Source organism: Lithobates pipiens, unplaced genomic scaffold (genome assembly GCF_037356315.1).
Source record: "Lithobates pipiens isolate NorthernLeopardFrog02 unplaced genomic scaffold, aLitPip1_a1.2 Scaffold_16, whole genome shotgun sequence".
Classification (NCBI taxonomy): Eukaryota; Metazoa; Chordata; class Amphibia; order Anura; family Ranidae; genus Lithobates; species Lithobates pipiens.
Window position 1 is genome coordinate 48,144,499 of NW_027507748.1, and position 23,669 is coordinate 48,168,167.

Here is a 23,669-nt window from a genome sequence, read left to right on the forward strand (position 1 = left end):
CATGCAGTGTTTTCCATGTATTCCAATGGCTGTAGTTCACACCATGCAGTCAGTTTCCGGTGCGGAAACTGACTGCATGGTGTGAACTAGAGCCATTGGAATACATGGAAAACACTGTGCATGCATTTTGTGCAAAAAAAAAAAAAAACACACGGAACTGCATCTGGTGTGAACTGTCCCCAAGCAAGCTACCTGGTTCCGTTCCAACAGACTTCTATTGGGAATGCTCATAGCGTTACCTCTACTAGCAATAACTTAACCCTTCCCCATTCTATCACATGGAGATAAAAACCTAGCTGGGTCAAAATCAAGATTATTATTTTTTTTTTATATGGTCAATAAAGTGAGTACAGCCTTTGTCCTGTGACCTGGTGTTATATAGCATGGCTACATTCACACAAGTAGCCAGAGGTAGATAGTTTCAGAGGCAAACAAATAACTTTTGGATGCAGCAGCACTGTGGGCACAAAAAAACGTGCGATTTAGCTGCGGACAAAACTCTGCAATGCTTGCCCTGGGCACACTCTTAACCCCTCATGCAGCTTGCCAGTGTCTAAATGCAGCCTTACCCATGCCCGGATCAGAGCGGTGATCTCCGTGTGTCATGGAGCTGTGCATTGAATTGCCCGGGCGGCTGCAGTAACAATGTCCCGCCTCCTGTAATCACGTCACGCTGATTCAATGTCCCGCCATTGGATCAGTGTACCGTCTGTCACAGGAGGCGGGACATTGTTACTGCAGCCGCCCGGGCAATTCAATGCACAGCTCCGTGACACACAGAGATCACCGCACTGTCGGGCGGGGCGAAAGGAGGACAGAGGACTGGGGACGGACAAGGAAAACGCCCGTGCAATGGGCGGCACCAGGGGGCGGAGCCCCGCCCCCATTTCCGGCCCCATTATCGGCAAGATTTTCCTTTTCGGCATTTTGCCGAAAACACAATTTTCGGCGGATATGTTTCGGCGCATCCCTAGATGGCTTCCGGATGCAGTATGTGATGCTTTGGGCAATGTCCTGCTGTGAAACCTTGGGTCTAGACACTCATCTGGATGTTACTTGACATGCATTACCTTGCTAAACATTGTTGGTGACCAAGTATACCCCTTCATGGAGTTGCCTGATGGCAGTGGCCAATTTCAGCAGGATAATGTGCCCTGTCACACTGCAAAAATGGTTTAAGCAAGTTCTAAGTGTTGACTTGGCCTCCAAATTCTCCAGATCTCAATCAATCAAGCATCTGTAGAATGTGCTGGAAAAACAGGTCTGATCTATGGAGGTCCCACCTCACAATTTACAGGACTTAAAGAATCCGCTACTTGTGGCTTGGTACCAGATACCACAGCATACCTTCAGAGGTCTAGTGGTTTTCATGCGGTTTTGGCAGCAAAAGCCGGGGGCCTATTCAATGTTAGGTGGGTCTATCAGTTACCCTTCTACACCTTAGAAACCCTACAGGCTTTTTAGTGTATTTTAATAACACAACATTCAAAGTGTTTTCTTCATGCTACTTATAAATTTGTATCATTCCTCTGGAGTACGTGATGAGTAATAGTATGCAAGGGGGATCAGTTTTTCGACGATAAGGCCTCTTTTTAGGTCACTCACACAGGTAGGTGCTCCTTTAGGCTCACATAGGTCTATAGTGAATACTGTACCTTGTATTTCCCCATTCCTCCTCCTCCTCATCACTGGGAGCATCCGATGAATTTTCTGCTTGATTCTCTGTCTATGGGAGAAAAACCATTAAGTGTTAAGAAAAAAGCTGGACATCAACATGTACTACCAATCGGGCAATAAAAAGTAGCAAGGGCATGCAATACTCCAGCTCCACCCAAAACAAAAAGTTCACTTAAATTTAAATACCAGCAGTTTGAACACACCGCCCCTTTACAGTGAATGTGGAAATGTTAATGAATCTTTGAAGGGACGTGACATTTTTACATGCTTTCTGCTGGCTTCTTTTTTTTTTTTAATGATGTCTTCTGATGTGCTTTCTGGTGGCTGGCTACCTGTATACAAAGTAATGCAGCAAGCATTCCTGCTCAGTAACAACTGAAATAAAAATAAATTAGCCACAAAAAAAGTATGGATTCAACCGAGCAGCTGACAAAACTGCACTGAGGGAGAGGAGCATTAAAGAGGAAGTAAACCCTAATGGGTTTACTTCCTTTCATTCCCTACAAAGCATAATGGACTACTATGCATCGCATAGTAGTCCATTATGTGTCACTTACCTGACACAGGAGCCAGCGAAGTCTCCGCTGTCCCCTGTAGCCCCGCGCATCCATCTTCTCGTGGGGTCTCGCAGCTGCGCCGCTGTCATTCGGTAAAGCCGCGATGACGTCACTCCCGCACATGCGCACGGGAGCCGACACGCACAGCATCTTCGTCGCGGATGATGCCGAGCTCAGTGCAGTGCCCGTGTAGGTTTAGGAGATATTTCTTGGACCTACAGGTAAGCCTTAATCTAGGCTTACCTGTAGGTCAAAGTGTGTTGTAAGGGTTTACAACCACTTTAAAGAGGAAGTAAACTCTACCACTGAATTCGACCTATAGGTAAGCCTGCGCTCCGAAGGAACGGCTGCCCGTGCTATTTATTCAGAGCCCTATGCTGTGTCCGGCAACTCCCCCCGTGCATTCTCAGAAGTGACATTATCGTGGCCTTTGTCTTACTTTTTTTTTTTGTTTTTTTGTTTTTTTTCACAAGAGAGTTTACAAACTCTTTAAAGCAAAATTCAGTGTCCTGCACTAAACAAAGCACAGTGCATACCATCATAAATATGGCTTTACCCAGAAACAAGGATTTAATTAGAAGCTGAATGAGTTAATGTCTTACAGCGCTGAGTTTAAGATCATTCCATCGCCTTTATTTTAACTGTGCTTAACCAATAGACGCATACATGGGCAAGGAAGGATAATCTGAATCGGGGCATTCAGGAAGCAAAGCACATGTAGTCGCTTCTTTACATTTGCTTCTAACTCCTTATTTTATCCCTAAATTGTTTAAAAACAATACCTTAAAGTGGACCAAGTAGAAGATACATTTTTGATATTGAACTGAACCCGTAAGCAGCCATCACTCACCCTCTTTGCCTACAGGCATCTGGAGCAATTCATCCAGAAACTTCATCATAGGTTTTACTTTAAGGCTACATTCACGCCTGAGCATTTCATTTTCAGGCAGAAAGTCACGCGTTTTTGCCGCAATTTAATACAGGCCAAAAGGTCACCAATGTAAAAAGCAGAAAACCGCCTGTAGTCAGACCAAAAAGAAGCTCATGTACTTTCAGCTTCAGGTGACTCAGATGGGAACAGGTGGGATTGAAATGAATGGGGTTTTGCTTGTTGGGCATTTTACAAGTTGAAAATGCTCAGGTGTGAATGCAGCCTAATTGCAGTCTTGCTAAGTGTAGGCCTCACATTTACATGCATTACTTCTCACAGATCACAGTACTCTCCCTCCAGTGTCAGCACCTACTTTATGGTGCGAGATGCCAGCTCAGAGATGAAACAATTCTGTGAACCTTGTTGCCTGTGCAGTTCTTAGTTGCTGCAGCCTCTCACAATGCAGCTTGCAACAAAAGACCCATTGTTGCAACCACTTAAAAGAGAAGTATGGGAATCCAGTTTTTCTCATAATCATACTGACCTAGGTGGATACTGCATCTGTCCCCCAGCATCTCTGCACTGAGCACCGAGCCACCAAACGCTGCCGATGGATCAGTTCTCTCAGCTCCTTGAGCAAAGAGCTGCTATCAATAAGCAGCTCTCCTCTCTGCTCCTCCACGCTCACTGGAGCACTGAGCTGTGGAGGGGTGGGGAGCTGCCGTCTCAGCGACTCACTGAGATGGCTATCAGTCCAGGCACCTAAAAGCATAAGGTTTTTTCCTTCTGTGTGCAGCAGCCCCGCTAATACTTACCTGAGGCTCCTCTCGGTCCAGCAACGTTGCAAGTGAGACTGAGCTGTCCGGGACTCTCCCTCCTGATTGGCTGAGACACACAATGGGCACCATTGGCTCTCGCTGCTGTCAAAGTCAGTGAGCCAATGAGGATAGAGGGGGTGGGGCAGAGCCAGGGCTGTGTGTCTGAATGGACACACAGAGCAATGGCTCGGCTCCAGTGGCCCCCCACAGCAAGCTACTGAGCAGGAGGGAGGACCCAAGCAGAGGACCTGAGAAGAGGAGGATCTGGGCTGCTCTGTGCAAAACCATTACACAGAGCAGGTAAGTATTCTTTTTTTTTGTGTGCGTCAAAACAAACAAGACTTTGGTATCACTTTAAGCACAATGATAAGGTTACAACTGCAGTTCACTTACTTCTTCCTCATCCACAGAAGACATGGTTTCTTCTTTCTCCTCAGCAGAAAATTCTATAAAATCTTCCACATCAGGCCGTGGTGGTTTTCTGCGACGCAATATCTTCTTTCGCAGATCACGGACACAGACGTCACTCTGAATAACATCAATATGGTTGACATATAAAGAGGGCTATTCATAAAAGCCATAGAAAAGAAAACTGCGGCCAGTGTGTCAGTACAACTTCCAAGCTTCTTTTTTTCAGAAGACATCAGCAATGGTCAACCCACTCATAATGGGCTTAGTGCAACCCTACCTAAGGTATGTTTATAAACATCCTGGTATGCATGGGGTTAAAACAAGCTCATGGCTGCTTCAGTCATAAATTTGCAGTGGATTTTTTCAGCCCCAATTGGCTTTCAAGTAAAAGTTATGGAGCCAGCTCTAAAGTCTTCATAAAGTGCAACTGTCATCTGCTATGCTATCAACATGGGGGGCTTTTGTTAGCCCTCTTGTGATAGCAGTGAAGCAAAATAAATAATGTAAAAATAGACCCGTGCACAAATGCAAACATTAACTGCACCACACGCAAGATGTCAATGGGAACGTTGCCGTCACAATAGCCCTGTGGCCAGAATTCACAGTGAACACTAAACTGATAACTTGCAAAGGCTTTTAAAGTGTAATCTGTGGAAAATTTGGGGTGCCATAGTTTCCTGGGAGCACACAATTTTAAGACTTGCCATGTTTGGTATCCATTTACTCAATGGAACTCCATCTTTTATAATGTTCTAAAAAATGGGTATTATATTGTGTTTGCATTCATTAGAGTATTTTTTCCTGAAATTATGCATTTGATTAACAAATATGGTGCAACATTGAAAATTGCAATTACAACAATTTTATTCTAAAGAGCCTTTGCTTTTTGAGAGGTCATGAGCACGGTGGTTGGATGTTTTCCGGGGCTTGCGCCGATGGATTTGACCATGGATAGGCTGCTTAGGCTCAATGCTGACTAGTTTGGTTTATTCTATGCAGGGTATAATGATAGCATATTCGAGAGGGGACACAGCTATGTTTTTATGAATGGTCCAAAAATAAATTGGTTTCTTTTTTATGCAAATTGCCTTTGGTAATGTATTATTGTGTAATAGTTTTCTGGATTTGATCTCAGTGTGTTTCCGCTGTAACTTACACAAAAAAAAAGCCTTTGTTTTTAGAAAGTATATACAGTAATTGTTGGGTGATTTAAAGTAATTTATAGCACAAAATTCAGATTTTAACGTGTGTAAACAATTAAACTGCTCAGGTAGCAAAGTGTTTTAAAGTGAACCAGTGGGTGTTTTAACATGTAAAAGTGCTGCCTAAGAGCACACATAAAATTATTACTAATTTTGGTTTATTATCCAGAAATGGTATTCTGCATTCCTTTGCCATTCAGATTCACCCTGCAACTTGGTGCTTGACTTCCATCATCTTTCCAGTGCCCAATGAGACTGCCTCAGTGGCCAGTAAAGATTCTGACTGGGCAGTGAAAAAGCCATTAACTTTAAAAAGGGCCAGTTAGCTGAGTGGAGTTGCCCTTTAACATGGACCTGCCACATCACATCAAGTCTCCCATGTACAAAGGCTCTCCTAGTATAATGTACAAACTGGGTTTGATGGATGAATTAGCAGAATAGAGGACTGCAAGCATCACGCATTGGTTGTTTTTTTTATTCAGTATGCACAGAAAAAGTATTTCTCACCTCCTGAGACGAGTCTCGGAACTTCCTTTTGTGCTTTGCAAAAACAAGTTTTTCCTGCCCACCTCTAGCAATTCTGTAATCTTCTTCCAATCTGCAACACAGGTTATAAAAAACAGACCGCAAGGAGTGAAACCGAGTGCCAGGAGAAGAAGCACAGGATGTTAAAACAAACCTGCCCAACAACAAAATATCAGTCACAGAAGCCCCTAATGCTGTTATTGGCTGTATACCAAATACAGGGCAGCAACTTCTATGAAGATGAAATAATTCAGCTTTACTGACCTGGAATAGCCGCTTCCATCACAGGTGGTTTGAACAAGCTTTGGGTCAGATTCCATTAAATATGGAAGTTTAGACCGCTCATGTGGTGCCTTCCCCGCTTCCTTCTAACCCCCCTTCATCAACATGCTAATGATTTTTTTTTTAATAAAATATTTGCAATTTTATTACATATTTTATTTTAACTTGGCCGTACATGGATCAAAAATTGGACAGTTCAGCAGAACAGGCTGAATTTCGATCTCTGTATGGCGGTTCCCAAGCAGTTGATCTATTGACTTATGTATGACAAGCCTTAGACACACTGTTGTCTTCACAGAGTCACTGTGCTTCTCTATGAAATGCCAGCAGGAACTGTGAAGTGGAGATGTCATGTAGTAGCCGGACAGTCTGCTACTGGAGTCTCCTGCTGTTGTGTGTGTTTATACTTATGATAATGTGTATTGTACCTTCTGAGCTTGAAGTCGGCAAGTCTGACCTGCAATGAGACCTCTGAGTTATCCAGGTGGATAATTAACGTAATGTTTACAGTATATGTCGTTGCTTGTAATTAGGTTTCTGGTTACAGTTTTTATTAGGGTAATACGATCAGGAGGGGATGTCCTCCTGTGGGATATAAAAGTATGTGTGTTTCTAATAAAGTGTGTTCCAGTTTTGTAACTGAGCTAGTCTCACCAGGTTCTTAGTTGCAATATCTGGCAGTAATATCGGATATCTATATTCAGACTGGAGGAAGCGGTATATGACGGAAATAAATCAAGTGGCATGTGGGAAGGGGTTCCATGACAGGTTGCAAAAACATTTGGTGCACACAAAGGGATTTGTATCCCTTGTGGCTATTGAGAGATTTATCTAAATCAGGGGTATGCAATTACCGGACCTCCAGCTGTTGCAAAACTACAATTCCCATAATGCCTCTGCCTCTGGGTGTCATGCTTGTGGCTGTCAGAGTCTTGCTATGCCTCATGGGAGTTGTAGTTCTGCAACAGCTGGAGGTCCGCTAATTGCATATCCCTGATCTAAACTAAACGGTTTGTGTCTGGAGTTCAGTTTAGAGAAGAACTAAATATTTAGAAAAAACGCAGACAGACTTTTTATGATAGAAGAGACTCTAATGTCACTTCTGCAATTAATACTTCTCGGCCAGTCGACTTTTTTTTTAAATGCGTCGCATACAGCCTCAAGATTTCATACTGGGATGAAGCAGCTCCCATGCAGTCTACAACGGGGGTCAGCAACCTGCAGATTGTGGTCTGGGATTGCTGACCCGCATAAGGAATCCTTGTACGGGGAATTGTAAATATCTCCTAAACCATGTAGGTTTAGGAAATATTTGCAGCACCTACAGGTAAGCCTTAATCTAGGCTTACCTGTAGGTTAAAGTGTGTTGTAAGGGTTTACAACCACTTTAAATCCTACATCTCTTTAGTTCTTACCACTCACAAAATGCTCTCAAGAGATTGTTAATGTGAGGATTGTTCCACCAACATACCTGAAGATGCTACTTGGTATCTCTGGAACTAGCACTCTCCTCTTCCAAGCTAACAGATCTCTCTCAGTGGCGATTTGACTACGGGGTGAATTGTGATGCATCTGACGGACGCCCTCCACTTGCCCACTGCGTCTCAGACCAATATTCGGAGGAGATATGATGTCTGGATAAAAGAAAAATCATATTACAAGCTAAGAAAGGCTTATTACGGGTCAGTGAATCCTATGTATAGTAAACAGCAAATTAAAAGAACCTTCATCTAATTACCTGTCAGGGAAACAAAGGCTGCTGTTGTAGTCTTCGTTCTGAAAATGTTAGCTGACTGTTCTGCTAAAGCTCGCTATAACTGAAGTTTTTTTATTTTTGTTCAACCAGTAGATAGAGTAAAAAAAAAAAAAAAAAAACACACACACACACACACACACACACACAAGCGATGTAGATGCAAGGATCTCCCCTGCTGTGATATTGTGCTCTGACAGCGGGGGCTCCCCCTGTCAGAATTAGAGGTCGACCAATATGGGTTTTTCTCTGGCCGATGCCGATATTTAGAAATCATGGTGGCCGATGGCCGATATATAATGCCAATTTTTTTGGCCCGATAGGTTAGGCTGATTTTTTTTATCCCCCTTCATCTCATAAAACCTAATGACACCTTTCCCACTGGGGCGTTTTTTTTAGGCGCTTTTGGGCTAAAAATAGCGCCCGTAAAGTGCCTGCAAAACTGCTCCCCTGCAGTCTGTGTGAAAGAGAGTGCTTTCACAGTGAGGCGATGCGCTGGCAGGATGGTCAAAAAAAGTCCTACAAGCAGCACGTTTGGAGTGGTGTATACCGCTCCTCCACCACTCCTGCCCATTGATATTAATGGGCACCACTGCCAAAGCGCATGCAATGCGATTTGGCAGCGGTACTTCACGGGCGCATTTAACCTCTTCTTCGGCCGCTAGCTGGATTATATGCGCCCCACTAGCAGCCGAATAGCACCGCTAAAATGATGGTAAAGCGCTGCTAAAACAAGCAGCATTTTACCATCAACGCCTGCCCGCTCCAGTGTGAAAGCAGCCTATAAAATAAAAACAGGTAGTCAAAACTTTTGGCCAAAAAAAATAAATAAATAAATAAAAAAAAATGGGCTAACTTTACAGTACAGGTATCTGCACCCACTTCCGGCATAGATATCCGCAGAATCTGCGGATATTTACGCCACTTCCTGCGGGTCCCCCACTGTCTGCTGGGAAACATACGGATCTCAGAGACAGCGGGGACAGTCCGTATTACGCAGCGCGACTCGCGCATGCGCAGTAGGGAACTGGGAAATGAAGCCGCAAGGCTCCACTTCCTGATTCCCATACCCAAGATGGCGGCGGCAGCACCCAAGAGACGATCGAGAGATCGGCTTTGGGTGCCGACATCGCGGGCACGCTGGGCGGGTAAGTGTCATTATTTTAAAAGTCAGCAGCTGCAGTATTTGTAGCTGCTGACTTTAAAAAAATAAATAAATAAATAAACCAGCGGAACTCCCGCTTCAAATGGTTAAACTGAGAACTCTACACACAGAGTTGAGTTCATTCATTCAAGTGTAAATATTGTATCTTTTTGCTCTTTTCTTGGCAGACTGCCCAGAGAGGAAACAAGTGCTTCTATGAAGACTCAGGCAACTTGCATTGACTTCTATTACAGAAGTCATTTCCAAGTCGCGCTGTAGTTCTAAATCTGCCTTTTTATCAACTCAATCGGCCAATGCCGATTAATTAAAAAACGGCAAATATCGGCCGATATATCGGTCGACCTCTAGTCAGAATACATTAATCAGCGCTGTAGCCACTGGCAACAGCTGTTGATCCAATGCTGGTTTTCCAGCAGGACTGGTCGACAGAAGCCAAACGCTCAGTTTCTGTTGAACAGGACTACACATGGATCGAAATTCAGCTGGTTTCTACTGAACTGGCCACATTTCTATAGTGTATATCCAGTCTAAACCTATTGCTTTAGTAGTGTAAATCACTAACCAGAAAACTCTAAGCAGACTTTTCCCTTCTTAACCAGCTAAGAAGCAATATTTTATTTTATTTTTGTTGAATACATGTACAAAGCTTAATTTTTGGCAACAAAACTACTTAAACCCCCAGAACATTATATATTTTCGGAAAGCAGAGGCCCTGTAGAATAAAAAGGTGATTGATGCAATTTTTTGTTTTACGTGATATTTGTTGATTAAAAACACAAGTTTTCCTGAAAAAAATAAAATTTTAGTGCAAACACCAACTCCATATAATACCAATTTTTGATTAAAATATAAAAGATGAGATTGCACTGAATAAATACCCAACATTCCAGGTCTTAAAATTGTGTTTGCTCTCACGATATCGCTAAAAATGATTGTGCCCAAAAATCCCCACAAATGTCTTTACAGCTCATCGATTTACAGTTCACTAGAAGCTCTTGTGCTAGAATTATTGTGCTCACTCTGACATTCGTGGCAATATGTCACATGTGTGGTGTGAGAGCGGTTTACATACGCGTGCACACCCTGGGCTTGTGCGGGGCAACGGGGGTTTTGGCAATTTTTTTTATTTTCTCATTTTATATTTTTACCTTAATTGTATTTATTTGAACTTGATTGATAACACAATGGGTAATAAATCCCTATGTATTAGCACTGGGCAGGTGACGTATACTCTTTATGGAGACATTAGGGGTCCAATAGACACCAATGTCTCCCCTGCCCTTCACACCATCGAAACGAGCACAGATCGGCTCGGCTCAGTTAAATGAAAAGGGTGCATTTGAAACCGCAAATTACTTCACTTGCAGTTTCATTGTTTGCATGCAAGATCAAGGCATTTACTTCAGGCTCACAGCAATCTCTCTGCCCGCGTGGGCGGTTACGTTTCTGGGCATCAGTAAGCGTTGGACAGCCCGGAAACCATATTGGGGGAGGGGGGGTACACTAAACAACCATCAGCTTGTGATTAAAGGTTCACTCTTTGGACGTACATAGTACTCCCAAAGAGCTGAACTGGTAAAGTTCAAATTAATTGGTTATAAAAAGGTTAAAACGTGATGAAAAAATCAAACTGACCTCTTCTTCCAGGATCTGCCAAGAGAGCCTGTCTGCTGGAGCCAGGCTCTTGTTCGAGGACACGTCTCTGATCCTGCTGGAGTTGTAGCCGTCTGATCATCCCATCCAGGACACTCCGCTCTTGGTTTTGCTGATCATAGTTTGTCCGCTGGCTGATTACTTGTTCCACAACTTCACCATCACCTGTTAAACACAGAAGCAGGCCACAATTTTAAGATGTTTCAAGCAGGATGCACTTGGTTTCGTTTAAAGTCATTGATCAGTTTTAGTCCAAAAAACTGGGCCATGCACATGGCACTTTCAACTACTTGCAAACTAATGCTGGCCATACATGGATCAAAATTCAGCAAGGACCTACTGAAATTCGAGTCGATCGATCAACTTCTGTACAACCAGCCAGGTTTTTCCAGAACTATCAGTGCCCCCGGCTAAAGCCAGCAGCACTGATCATTGCATTCTGATGGCAGGGAAGTCTCACTGCTGTCAGAATACAGTACTCAGTGGGAGGGATTCCCACATCCACATCAAAGGTCTGGATGGGGGAAATCAAAGCATTTTCTTGCATCCAACCCACTAGTTGAATGAAAAAAAAAATGATTAATAATTTGGGCTTCCTAAATGAATGCTCCCAGTGTCTTTCATCTAACAATCTAAAATGCATCATTCATCGGGATAAACAGTATTCAAAAGGAAAAATCCTAAAAATGCAGCACAACTGAAAAACAAGAACGTATAAATGTACAAATGTATAAATCACAACTTTTTTTTTTTTTTTTTTAAAGGGAAAAGCCTTACTAGTCTCCATGTATCCCAGTTGAGGAATCAGGTGCTCATCTGCACAATTTTCCCTCCCGGGTACCAGACGCTGATACTTTTTTGGATGTGGGTTTCCATCAACATCTACCAGAAATGGTGGTGGCATGAGGTGAGGAGCTTGTTGGGTTTGTTCATCAAGGACAAAATGATTTGCATCACGACAAAGAGGTCTGTAGTCTGTGTGGAAGAACATTTGATCTGGAATCTGAAAAAGATGAAATCTACTACTCAAAAATGTACCTCAATTTATATTTTACATTAGGGTTGGCAAGGCTCTGACTCCATTGCCCAGAGATTGAGCAGAGCTGATCAAATTCTGACACAACCAGGAGCATAAGTGAAACTTTGCAGCTCTACCTGGAATGCAAATGTATGTTCAAAAATATACATTGTAGATATTTAGATTAAGGGTGATACTACAAATTGGCCAACCTAAAAGATTGCAGTGCAAGCCACCAAAGAACTCTAGCTGCTGTTTTAAGAGAAATGTGAACCGCAAGAAAAAGGCATTTTATGCATAAAACTATTGGGAACGTACCTCAATTCAAATCTTACTAAGGATTGGCAAGGCTCTGACTCCATTGCCCAGAGGTGAAGCAGAGCTGATGAAATTTTACTTAAGTGCGGGAGCTGGAACATAAGTGGAGGTGAGATTTGACATGATGTATGTTCAAAAATATACAGTGTAGACATTTAGATTTAGGGTGATACTACTTACTGGCCAACTAAAAAGATCGAAGTGCAATCCATTGAAGCACTTTAGCTTCTTCTTTAAAGGAGAAGTAGGGCCAAAGCTTTTTTGGCCCTACTTATCCTGTAGGTCACAAGTGTGCACTTAGTTCTGCACTACTGTGACCCGTATTCAGCTGACAGCAGGCTAAAGTCCACTGGTGTCACTCAGCCAGCCTAAACATTGGAAGGATCCTGACTTTAATGTCGGGATCCCCAAGATGCCTGAGAGCAGGCTGCCATAGCCTCTCAGCAAGCTGCTAAGAGCCTGAGCCAGTCGCTCCCGACCCCTTCACAGCCTGACACTCCAATGAGCACTGGAGGGACAGTGACTGACGGTCACCCCTCTATGCTCACTGAAGACTGAGAACTAAGCGATCAGTAGTCAAGTGATCGCTCAGTTCTTGCTCCTAGATGCACTGGGGGTGGAGATGCAGCATCAGGCCGACCACCTAGGCGAGCATACATTTTTTATTTTTTATTTTTTATTCCCATACTTCTCTTTTAGGCAATATGAACAGTGAGGAAAATGCATTTTATGCATGAAACAAAAAGTAAAACCTATTAATTAGAAACATGAGTGGCATTGGTTGCAAATATTTTAGGACCTACAGATAGGCATCAGTGTCTGAGATAGAGGAACAGTCCCGTCACACTTCACACCTGCGAAGCTGAGATGGTGTGAGCCTTTATAAGGTATGTAAAGATGTGCCCACGATGATTGTTCACAGAAAAATTACATACTTATGAATTTATGTTCCCACTACAATCGCTCTTTTGGCAATGTAAAACTTCCCTTCAGCATTGTAACACAAAGGTCATTTAGACTGTGGTGTCTCCTGAAGAAATGAACCACTACTGGGAGCTCAGCTTTGTTGTGATCTATAGTTAATCTGTGCAGATAAAAAATTTTTTAATGTAACTTTTTCCCACATTCACCAAAAGAGACCTGTAGGACATTTTGCACATTTGACCTTGTATACCAAAATTGAGATTTGCTTGTATTCTGTATCGATTCTGTAAACCTGGTATTTGTACACGGCCAGTGACATTTACATGGTGTGCAGGTTTCACACATTTTCTGCCTGAATGGGGATGTGATGTTTTGTTCTGGTGTGTTCAGTGAGCTTCCGATAAGTTGTTTTAGGTTTGGAGGATGTCAGCACTAGCAGAGGGAGCTTAGGAAATATTTATTTAAAATCTATGATCCCTATGAAGGAAGGGCTGCAGTTATTTTGTTGCTCCACTCCTTTTCATATCTGAATGTTAGTTCTTGCAGGATTGTATCCTTGTTTTAGTTCATTACTCCTGAGGTGTTCTAAGTAATGGTCTCTATGCACAGTCTTGGGTCAGATACAGTTGTAACTTGAGGCCTGCATGCTTCAAAAGTTTCAATCTATTTAGTCAATAGACATCCTAAATCCAAACTTCTGCTTTTGTCATGGCCAGCACAATACAGCACTCTGCAGTTGTTATAATATCCATAGATATAAGATATAGACACCTTCTAGGAATTATTTTCCAGTCACAAATTATATTTGCATTTGTTAAAAGCACAATTCCAGCAAAGCTTGTTTTTCAATGCCTGCATCTTCCTGGTCCAGGGACAACCTCTCCACCACCCTATTTCAGAAATGGTGACTCCCTGGATTTTGCCTAGGGACTGCAGGTTAAAAATATTACCAGAACGTCAGGCTACTTCCTGCAGTTTCAACTTCACCACTGACCAGTGCAGTAATGTCCGGGCCACTACCCCGGGCACACAGCAGCAAGTTGCTCTTTGCAGGGAGCCCAGGCTGTGCTGTTTTTTTCCTCCACTTAGATGTGTGTGGACAGAGGGAGAAGGAAGTTACAGCCTATTCTTGGGACTGATGGCCTGAAACAAAGAGCAGCGAATGAGAGATTAACCACTTCAGCCCCAAAAGGATTTGCCCCCTTAATGACCAGGCCATTTTTTTGCGATATGGCACTGTGTTGCTTTAATTGAATTGCGCAGTCGTGCGATGTTGTACCCAAAAAAATGTATGTCCTTTATTTCCCACAAACAGAGCTTTAGTTTGGTGGTATTTGATCACCTCTGTGTTTTTAACTTTTTGCACTATAAACAAAAGAATTTTGAAAAAAAAAAAAATTTTTACTTTTTGCTAAAAATAATCGCAATAAAAATAAATGTTTTACTAGTAATGGTGGCAAGCTGCAATTTTTATCGGGACTGCGAACGACATTGTGGCGGACAGATCAGACACTTTTCACACATTTTTGGGACCATTGACATTTATACAGCGATCAGTGCTTTAAAAATGCACTGTTTATTGTATAAATATCACTGGCAGGGAAGGGGTTAACACTAGGGGGCGATCAAGGGGTTAACTGTGTTCCCTGACTGTGTGTTCTAACTGTAGGGGGAGGGGACTGACTATAGGAGATGACAGATCGTGGTTCCTAGCTATTAGGAACTCATGAGCTGCATCTCCTCTCCTCAGAACAGGGATGAAGGGGTTAAATGTGTTCTCTCTGTGTGTGTTCTAACTGTTGGGGGGATTGAACTGACTTGGGGGGGGGGGGGGGGGGGACCGATTGTTGTTCCTATATACTAGGAACAGATCAGTCTACTCACCCCTGACAGAACAGGGATTTATGTGTTTACACACACAAATCCCCTATCTCGCTCTGTCAGGAGAGATCACAGGTGCCCCCCAGACGAGGCCACCGGGCACATGCATTGGTCCTTGGGGACGCGGCTGATGTGCGCACCCCCTATACTCCTTAAAAGCGCCTGCCGTACAGCTGCTGCGATTTGCGCAGGAGTGCCATTCTGCCACCATGAATCGAAGGCAGCAGTCGGCAAGTGGTTAATGAGAGTCTTTCTGTTAACCCCGGTTAAAGTGTTACTAAACCCAAAAACAGTAAAATCAGTCTATATATGCAGTAAAGCATGCTTGTTATACTAACTGTGGAATCTAAGGGGTTAATCTTCTGCTTGTGAAAAGAGACTGTTTGATCCTGTATGAACAAAAGATCTTCTTCCACGGACTCCAGAACATGGCCGGATAAGACAGAGCCTTTGAAGTCAGGCTGCACATGCTCAGTTTGGTGTGTATTGCTAGAGGTTTTTTTTCCTTTCTTGGCAGAGTGCATGTGATCAACACAAGTCCAATCAGCACTAACCAGAGGGTCAGGGATCCTGGATCCTAATTGGACAGGGCTCAGTGCAGTATGAAAACTCCTCCTACAAGCTTTAACAGGAACTGACAGAAGCCACAAGACCGCTATATACTGCTGATGAGAAAAGGTATTTAGCAATTTACATTTCCTGGGTTTAGTAACACTTTAAAGCGGAGGTCCACCCTAAAATGGACCTTCCGCTCATCGGAATCCCCCCCCCCTCCGGCGCCACAATTGGCACCTTTCAGGGGGGAGGGGGGTGCAGGTACCTGGATAATCCATAACTGCACCCACTTCCGGGATAGCTCTCTGCGGAAAGGGGCGTAGATTACGCCCCTTTCAGCAAGTGCCCGCCCCCTTCCGCAAGTGCCCCGCTGCCTGCTGGGAAACACGCAGATCCCAGAGGCAGCGGGGACCGTCCTTATTGCGCATGCGCAGTAGGGAACCGGGAAATGAAGCCGAAAGGCTCCATTTCCTGATTCCCACACCCAAGATGGCGGCGGCAGCACCCGAGTGACGATCTAGAGATCGGCTTCGGGTGCCGACATCGCGGGCGCGCTGAACAGGTAAGTGTCACTATTTTAAAAGTCAGCAGCTGCAGTATTTGTAGCTGCTGGCTTTAAAAAAAAAAAAAAGTCCCGGCGGACTCCCGCGTTAATGTTGTAAAAATAGTCCATTTGTTAACCATTTTTTTGCTTTCGTCAGTGGCATATAAAATGCTCTCAGGGTGGGCAAGTTAGCCGTGTGTACCTAGTGTGAGGTCTTTATGCTCATTTTCCAATTCTTCCTACTGCAGATTGACTTTAGATTAATCAGACCTACCTTATCGTATGCTTTACTGCTGCCAAAGCCAAAAATCAGTAGATGTCCATGGGAATCTGTACCCGCCATGTGCTGCCCATTGCTGGACAGTTTGCAGTCCAAAATGGCACCGTGACCTTGACCTTCAATCTTGGATTGAAAAATACAGAAGAGAGTCATTATTTCCTAAGGATGGTTATAATAATACCCATTTAAACAGCAGTACTTGTCAATTATGCTAAAGCCAGAGTTAAAATCTAAGAAACAATTTAACACTGAATGCTTCCACAACTGTTCAGTATATAAGCATTCTGTGCTTACCCCTTCATGATGGAAGGTAAAACAAAAAACAACCTAAACAATTTTTACGAAACTACTTAGTGTGTCCAGGTGTATCAGGACAAATTGGGCTCTCATTTGGTGGCAAATGGTAATGAATATTTCCTGTCCCCCCCCCCCCCCCCCCAAAGGAAAACTGGCCCAAAATAGCAAAAATAAAAAGTATTATTCTTGAAAAGTATTTGTATTTTTCTTGCTACCAACAAAACCTACCAAAAAAAACTCAAAATAAAATGTTCAGACTCCGGATGATCTCAGTGATAATAAATGTTATTTTTGCTTGTACCCATAGTAGGACTCAAACACAATTGCACAATTTGCTTTTTAAACCTACCTAAAACACACTGACACAAATCTCAAAATGATTATTATTTTTTTATTTTTATTTTTTATTTTTTATTTTTTTTTAAATCCTACCTAAAATATACTGACCCAGACCCAATCTCTAACTTTGACCTACATTAGATCAAAGCATGGCCTAGTTATTTTTTTCTTCATTTACTTTTACACGCCAACATAGACTTTTGTTTATTTACAAGGAGAGAAAAATAGGATTTTTAAAACAGCTTACCTGTAAAATACTTTTCTTTGAGGTACATCATGGGACACATACCCATAATACTTATGTGATTTTAATAGGCCACCTTCAGGTGCTAGACACTGGCAAGCCCTAAATTAAAACATGCCCTCCCTATATAACCCCTCCCACTGGTGGGAGTACCTCAGTTTTGTAGCAAAGCAATACATGTGTATACCAAAGAAGGGAGGGACCTCTGTGTCCCGTGATGTACCTAAAAAAAAAGGATTTTACAGATAAGCCGTTTTAAAAATCCTATTTTCTTATCGTACATCATGGGACACAGAGCCATAGTACTTACTATGTGGGATGTCCCATAGCAATGCCAATGGGAGGGAGACAACAAAAGTAGGGCACCAAGAGACAAAGGAACTCATATTGTAGCCTGCAGCACACTGCGCCCAAAGGCGCTATCCTCATGACCGCTCACATCTACTTGATAGAATTTGGTAAATGTGTGGACTGAAGACCAAGTTGTGGCCTTGCAGATCTGAGCCATGGATGCTTGGTGATGCACTGCCCAAGAAGCACTAACAGCCCTGGTGGAGTACACTTTAATATGAAAAGGGGAAATTTTCCTCTTTAAACCATAAGCTTGAACAATCACTTGATGAATCCCTTTAGAAATAGTAGATTTCGACGCTGCCTGTCCTCTTTTAGGACCGTCTGGCAACAAACAAAACATCTGTTCTACGAATCTGAGCAGTCACTTTCAAATAGACCTTGACTGCCCTCACCACATAAAGAGAATGTAGTGATTTTTCCTTCACAGAACGAGGCTCTAGAAAAAAAAAAAAAAGGCAGAAGAATATCTTGGTTTAAATGAAATACTGATACCACCTTCGGTAGGAATTTAGGATGAGGTCGCAATACAACCTTATCCTTATGCAGAACCAAATATGGCTCTTTACAAGAAAGAGCAGCCAACTCTGATACTCTTCTAGCAAAAGATATGGCAACCAAGAAAACCATTTTCCTTGTCAAAAAGGATCAAGGGGATATCTTTAATAGGCTCAAAAGGCTGCATTTGTAAAGCTGATAGGACTAGATTTAAGTCCCAAGGGTTCAAGGGGGATCTAACTGGGGATTAATCCATGTAACCCACTGAATAAAGTTACGAACCAGAGAATGTGAAGCAAGTGGTCGTTGAAAAAAACACAGATAAGGCCGACACCTGGCCTTTGATAGTATTCAAGGCCAGCTTCATCTCTAATCCCGTTTGTAATAATTCAAGGATCCTACCTATGACATTTTCTGGTGTGCCAACCCCTGGATTCACACGCCTTCCAAAAAGGCATAAAAAAAAAACAGAATTCCAACTTTTTATCTGTTGGATCCTTCAACATCTGAGCATTGTCAACTGGACAAGTCAGGTTTTTATTTACTGAAGATATAGGTTTTTCATGCACAGAGGATATAGCAGCGTCAATTGCTGGAATTCCCCATTTTTTTAATAAAAGTCTTCCTCCATACGATAAAGCATAGAAAACGTTTTTGGAGGGAAAAATTGTTTATCTGGATACTCCCATTCAGAATACATTAGCTTCCTTAGCCAAGAATGGATAGGAAAAAGAATGATCAGATTGGGGAGGCTTTAGTGAACCCAAACCAGATGTGGGCTCATCAACTGACTGCGCTGCTGGCAGTGAAAAAGTAAAGCGGACAAACCCAGCAAGAGATTGTACCAACAATCTTCCCTGCAGACCTGATATTTCTGTATCAGGTTCCTCAGACGCAGAGACGTTAGCCTCTTCCTGGTCCTTAGAAGGCAAATCATCTTCTCTTGCGCCTCAGAATCAGGGCCCTGAGCAATGCACAGGGACCTGCTGCGCTTAGCCCCAGTCTGGAATGCAAATAAAAGTATCAATTTTTTGCTCCAAGCTTGAAATGTTTGAAGAAAAAAACCTCCTGAGTAATATACATAGGGTCTGCAGTGTCAAGAGCAGCTGCAACACTCGCCCCTCCTGATGGCTCACTCTGATCAGCCATATTACTCTCAAGGGATGAAGACATCTTTTTTTAGATGTTTCTAGTCTTCCGGGTGACTGCAGTAGTCTTACTAGAGGCCCCCTTTTGAGGTGTTTTTTTTTACCTCCCTTCCGCTCATAGCCCGATGCACAAAGCAGAGGTACTACCAGAAGGAGTGCATCAACTGAATGAAAAATAGTCCAGCTTAATTAGTGCTATTAATGTTCAGCCTGATGCTGTCAATTGGAATTCCTGTGTCACCAAACCTTTTAAAAACCACCTCTGCTCCTGTATAACTCCAACAGCACGAACAGACAAAATGCAATGGTGTCTTTTTAAAAGCCTCCCTTCCCGCGATGGACGTTGGACGCCAACACATCGCTAAGCCCTGCCGTCTCCTGGACATCTCACGTTTTGTTTTTCTTAAATTCGCTTTTTCCCCGCACAGCTGACCCTATGGAGGATCCCAGGCAGAGGCAGGCATGGCGAGGGGGAGCTGGAAGCGGCATCCATTCGTGCAATTTTTTTTTAAATGGTGCTCCCCGCCCCCCCAGTAAAGGGGGAGAGAAAGACTGCATTTTTTTTTAATGGTGCTTCACCTCTGCGGTTTTTATTTTTTGCGCTATAAACAAAAAGCGACAATTTTGAAAGAAAAACGCATTATTTTTTACTTTTTGCTATAATATATATCCACCAAAAAATATAAAAACACAAATTTTTCCTTAGTTTAGGCCGATAATGTATTCTTCGACATATTTTAGGTAAAAAAAAAAAAAAAAAAAAACGCAATAAGCATTTATTGATTAAAGGATTAAAGCTATAAAATTGTATTGATTACTGTAAAATGTCACTAGGGGGCTAGGGAGGGGTTAAGTGTGTCCTGGGGCGTGTTTAACCATCTGGGGGATGGATGATCAGTGCCTTGCCACTAGGCAGAATGGGGGGATGCTGTTTACATCGACATCTCCCCGTTCTTCAGCTCCGTGACACGATCGCAGGTATCCCCGCGGACTCTCGCGGACACTGTGCCCGTGGTGGGAAATTCAAAGTAACGCGACATATATATACAGGCGGCAAGTGGTTAAAATGTTCAGGTCGGGATATGCTCAGATGCTGTAACTCTGCCTTAACCTTAAAGCCATCAGCTATAACCTCCAGCATTTCCCGGGCTTATCGTTCAAACTGCCAAGCCCGAGGAACGATCTGACTAGATCATTTTTGATCAGGTCTATGGCTTTGGAGGACCAGAGTGACTCCATGTCGTCACTTCTGGTCTAGGGTGGAAGTAAAAACAATTTTTTTGATCTTTTGCTTTTAAAAAGGTAAGGGAGAGATCTGGGGTCATAAAGAGGATCTGATATCCTTATTTCTATTACAAGCAATGTTTACATCACTTGTAATAGGCATAGAAGTGACTATTAAAAAAAAATTATTAAAAAAAGGGACAGTGTAGAAAAGTAAAAAAAAAAAAAATGTAAAAGCGCCCCCATCCCTCCGTACTTCGCGCGCAGTAGCAAACGCATACGCAAGTCGGGCATGCATATGTAAACCGTATTGGAACCACACATGAGGTATCGCCATGAACATTAGCACGAGAGCAACAATTGTAGCACTAGACCTCCAACTCAAAAAATAAATACAATTTGCCTATGGAGATTTTTAAGTATCAGTTTGTTGCCATTCCACGAACATGCGCAATTTTAAAAGAGTGACATGTTAGGTATCCATTTACAAATGTAAAAAAGGGAACGCTGCGCTATACCCAAATAGAACAATATAATACCATATAAAGCAGCTAGCACTCAGACAAACAAAGTCCAAATGGCATGTAGAAAAATATGTGCAGCACTCACAATTGTATTCAGAAATATAGAACCAAGGTAAAATTGATAAGTGAATAATCTAATCCAAATAATAACATGAATCACGGGATAATATAAAGAAAAACATGCGAATGTGAACACAAGAAAACAAATGACGTGGATGGTGCTAATGAAACACAGTGAATTATAGGACTAAGTCCATATATAGGCACCAACAATACACAGGAAACGTTCTTTATAATTCCGCTCCCAGATGTATTTAACTGGTCATATCCTTTCGGGATTGTCCATCACCATACTCCTTCAGACTAACAAGCCTGTTAGACTCACTACCGTAAGGTACGTGCGTCCACCCAAGTTGGTAAGAGTAACTTATGGTGTTTTTTCTTGGGAAGAGTCCACCAGTACACCAATCACTCCAGTTAAATACATCTGGGAGCGGAATTATAAAGAACGTTTCCTGTGTATTGTTGGTGCCTATATATGGACTTAGTCCTATAATTCACTGTGTTTCATTAGCACCATCAACATCATTTGTTTTCTTGTGTTCACGTTCACATGTTTTTCTTTATATTATCACATGATTCATGTTATTATTTGGATTAGATTATTCACTAATCAATTTCACCTTGGTTCTATATTTCTGAATCCATTTACAAAACTCCTGTGCAAATACCGTGTGACATAAAAAGCTGCAACAATCACACCATTTTATTCCCTAGGGTTTCTGCTTAAAAAAAAAAGATAGTGTTTTGGGGTTATAAGTAATTTTCTAGCCAAAATACAGATTTAAATTTGTAAAGAAAAAGCTATTTATTAATCTTTAAAGTGGTTGTTAAGCCACTGTAACCTGTATACATCATCAGCACTGCTTCCTATTGTAGTATCCCCCTTTGCTACTTATAAAAAGAAATGCTGCAAATACTCAATTTCACTGCTGAGATTGCGATCACATGACCAGCCAGCTTTCTCCTTTTCTCCTTTGAGAGACGCAGTAAGCGGGTCTGAGAGTCCTCTGCTGGAGGGGAGGAGAGAGCTGGCTGGTCATGTGATCGCAATATCAGCTCTTAAATGAGGTATTTACAGCATTTATATATATCATTCACAGAGGTGGACACTGCAATAGGAGGCACACAGAGAGGGGAGGGGGGAGGAGGACACGAGAGCAGAGCAGATAGCAAGCTGCTGACGACAACGCCACGTAAACTGACCACGGTGTCTGGTCCCAGCAGCCATGATACACCAGGCTCAGTTTACAGAGAGCTGGGGAGAAACTGGCAGGATCAGCCAGGTTTTTTTTTTTTAGGCATTACAGGGGGCCAAATGACACAGGACAAGCACTGTGTCATATAACATGCTTTAAAGGAGCAGGATCCATTTTTTTGGGGGTTGTCGGTCACAATGTACAACAATGGCGTCTATGTTTGAATACAAATGCACACCACACTTTATATTTGTAAAAAGTTTTAAAAAACATTTTCCTTCCACTTCACAATTATGTGATACTTTGTGTTGGTCTATCACATAAAATCCCAATAAAATACATTTACGTTTTGGTAACTTGACAAAATGTGGAAAATTTCAAGGAGTAAGAATACTTTTTCAAAGCACTGTACATAAGCCTTCAGTCATCTAGATAAGAATACATGAGAAGGGATGACATGTGAACAGTCTAAAAGAACTAACATCCAGAAATGAGTACATCAGTTTACATCTTTAAAAATTAAACTCATACCATCAACACAAGCCCACCAATGCAGACCCTGTCACAAGTTCTCTTCTGTCCAAAGTTTTTTTAAAATAAATTTTCATAAAGAACTTACCGCATTGAAGCTATGCGTTACTTGAACACCATTAATAATGTCCCATAAGTAGAGGTTTCCATCATACCCTGCAGATAACATCACCCTGTGATCAAATGGATGAGGCTCCAAGACAAAAATGTCATTTTCATGACCCTGTATGTAAACAATAACAGATGAAACTATTACAATTTTATTAATACGAGTTCAAGCCGCAGTGGTCAACCCAGCTTTCAGCCCACAAAGAAATTCCCAAAGGGTGTTCCAAATTACATCAGTAAGATTTACAGTTTGCACGATTTGCTTGTCTCCACAATTAAGCCCTTTGTGAGGTGAAACATGTCAGGAGGTGGAGGACGACAGGGGAGACTATATGTTGAGATTCCTCCATTTAATATATTAAAGATGGTTTTACACTGTAGATGGCATCAGCGTGCCACCAATTAACTTCTACTTCACTATTGCCAATGCTTTTATGTAGTAAAAAAGGTGCAATTGGGTAAACGTGCTTCAGAGAATGTGGTTTTAATGAGACATTGGGCACTGGCCCATGTTAAAGTGGGCAGCAGAACACACCTTTATTTATAAAACAAATAACCTAGTACACCATATTCAAAAGATTACAGCAACATAAAAAAGGTAGGAGAGAAGCATTTCAATTCTGCAAGGCATTCCCCAAGGCCCACACAATGCGATTGATTTACTGGAGAGTGAAAAATCTGGTGATGTGCATGCTAGTCAGGTACCCAGTAA

The 23,669-nt window shown here is 42.3% G+C and overlaps 1 protein-coding gene across 1 annotated transcript in view; it reads right to left on the reverse strand.

Annotated features, from left to right (window-relative positions):
- The window catches only part of LOC143981772 (bromodomain and WD repeat-containing protein 1-like), a 222,667-nt gene that overhangs the window by 80,681 nt on the left and 118,317 nt on the right, over positions 1-23,669 (reverse strand). The window contains exons 15-22 of the mRNA XM_077479861.1: positions 22,938-23,072; positions 16,429-16,557; positions 11,692-11,917; positions 10,897-11,079; positions 7,815-7,977; positions 6,044-6,134; positions 4,317-4,451; positions 1,656-1,726 (exon numbers count right to left, since the gene is read on the reverse strand). Coding sequence (XP_077335987.1) covers positions 1,656-1,726; positions 4,317-4,451; positions 6,044-6,134; positions 7,815-7,977; positions 10,897-11,079; positions 11,692-11,917; positions 16,429-16,557; positions 22,938-23,072 — 1,133 coding nt within the window. The remainder of the gene's footprint in view (positions 1-1,655; positions 1,727-4,316; positions 4,452-6,043; positions 6,135-7,814; positions 7,978-10,896; positions 11,080-11,691; positions 11,918-16,428; positions 16,558-22,937; positions 23,073-23,669) is intronic.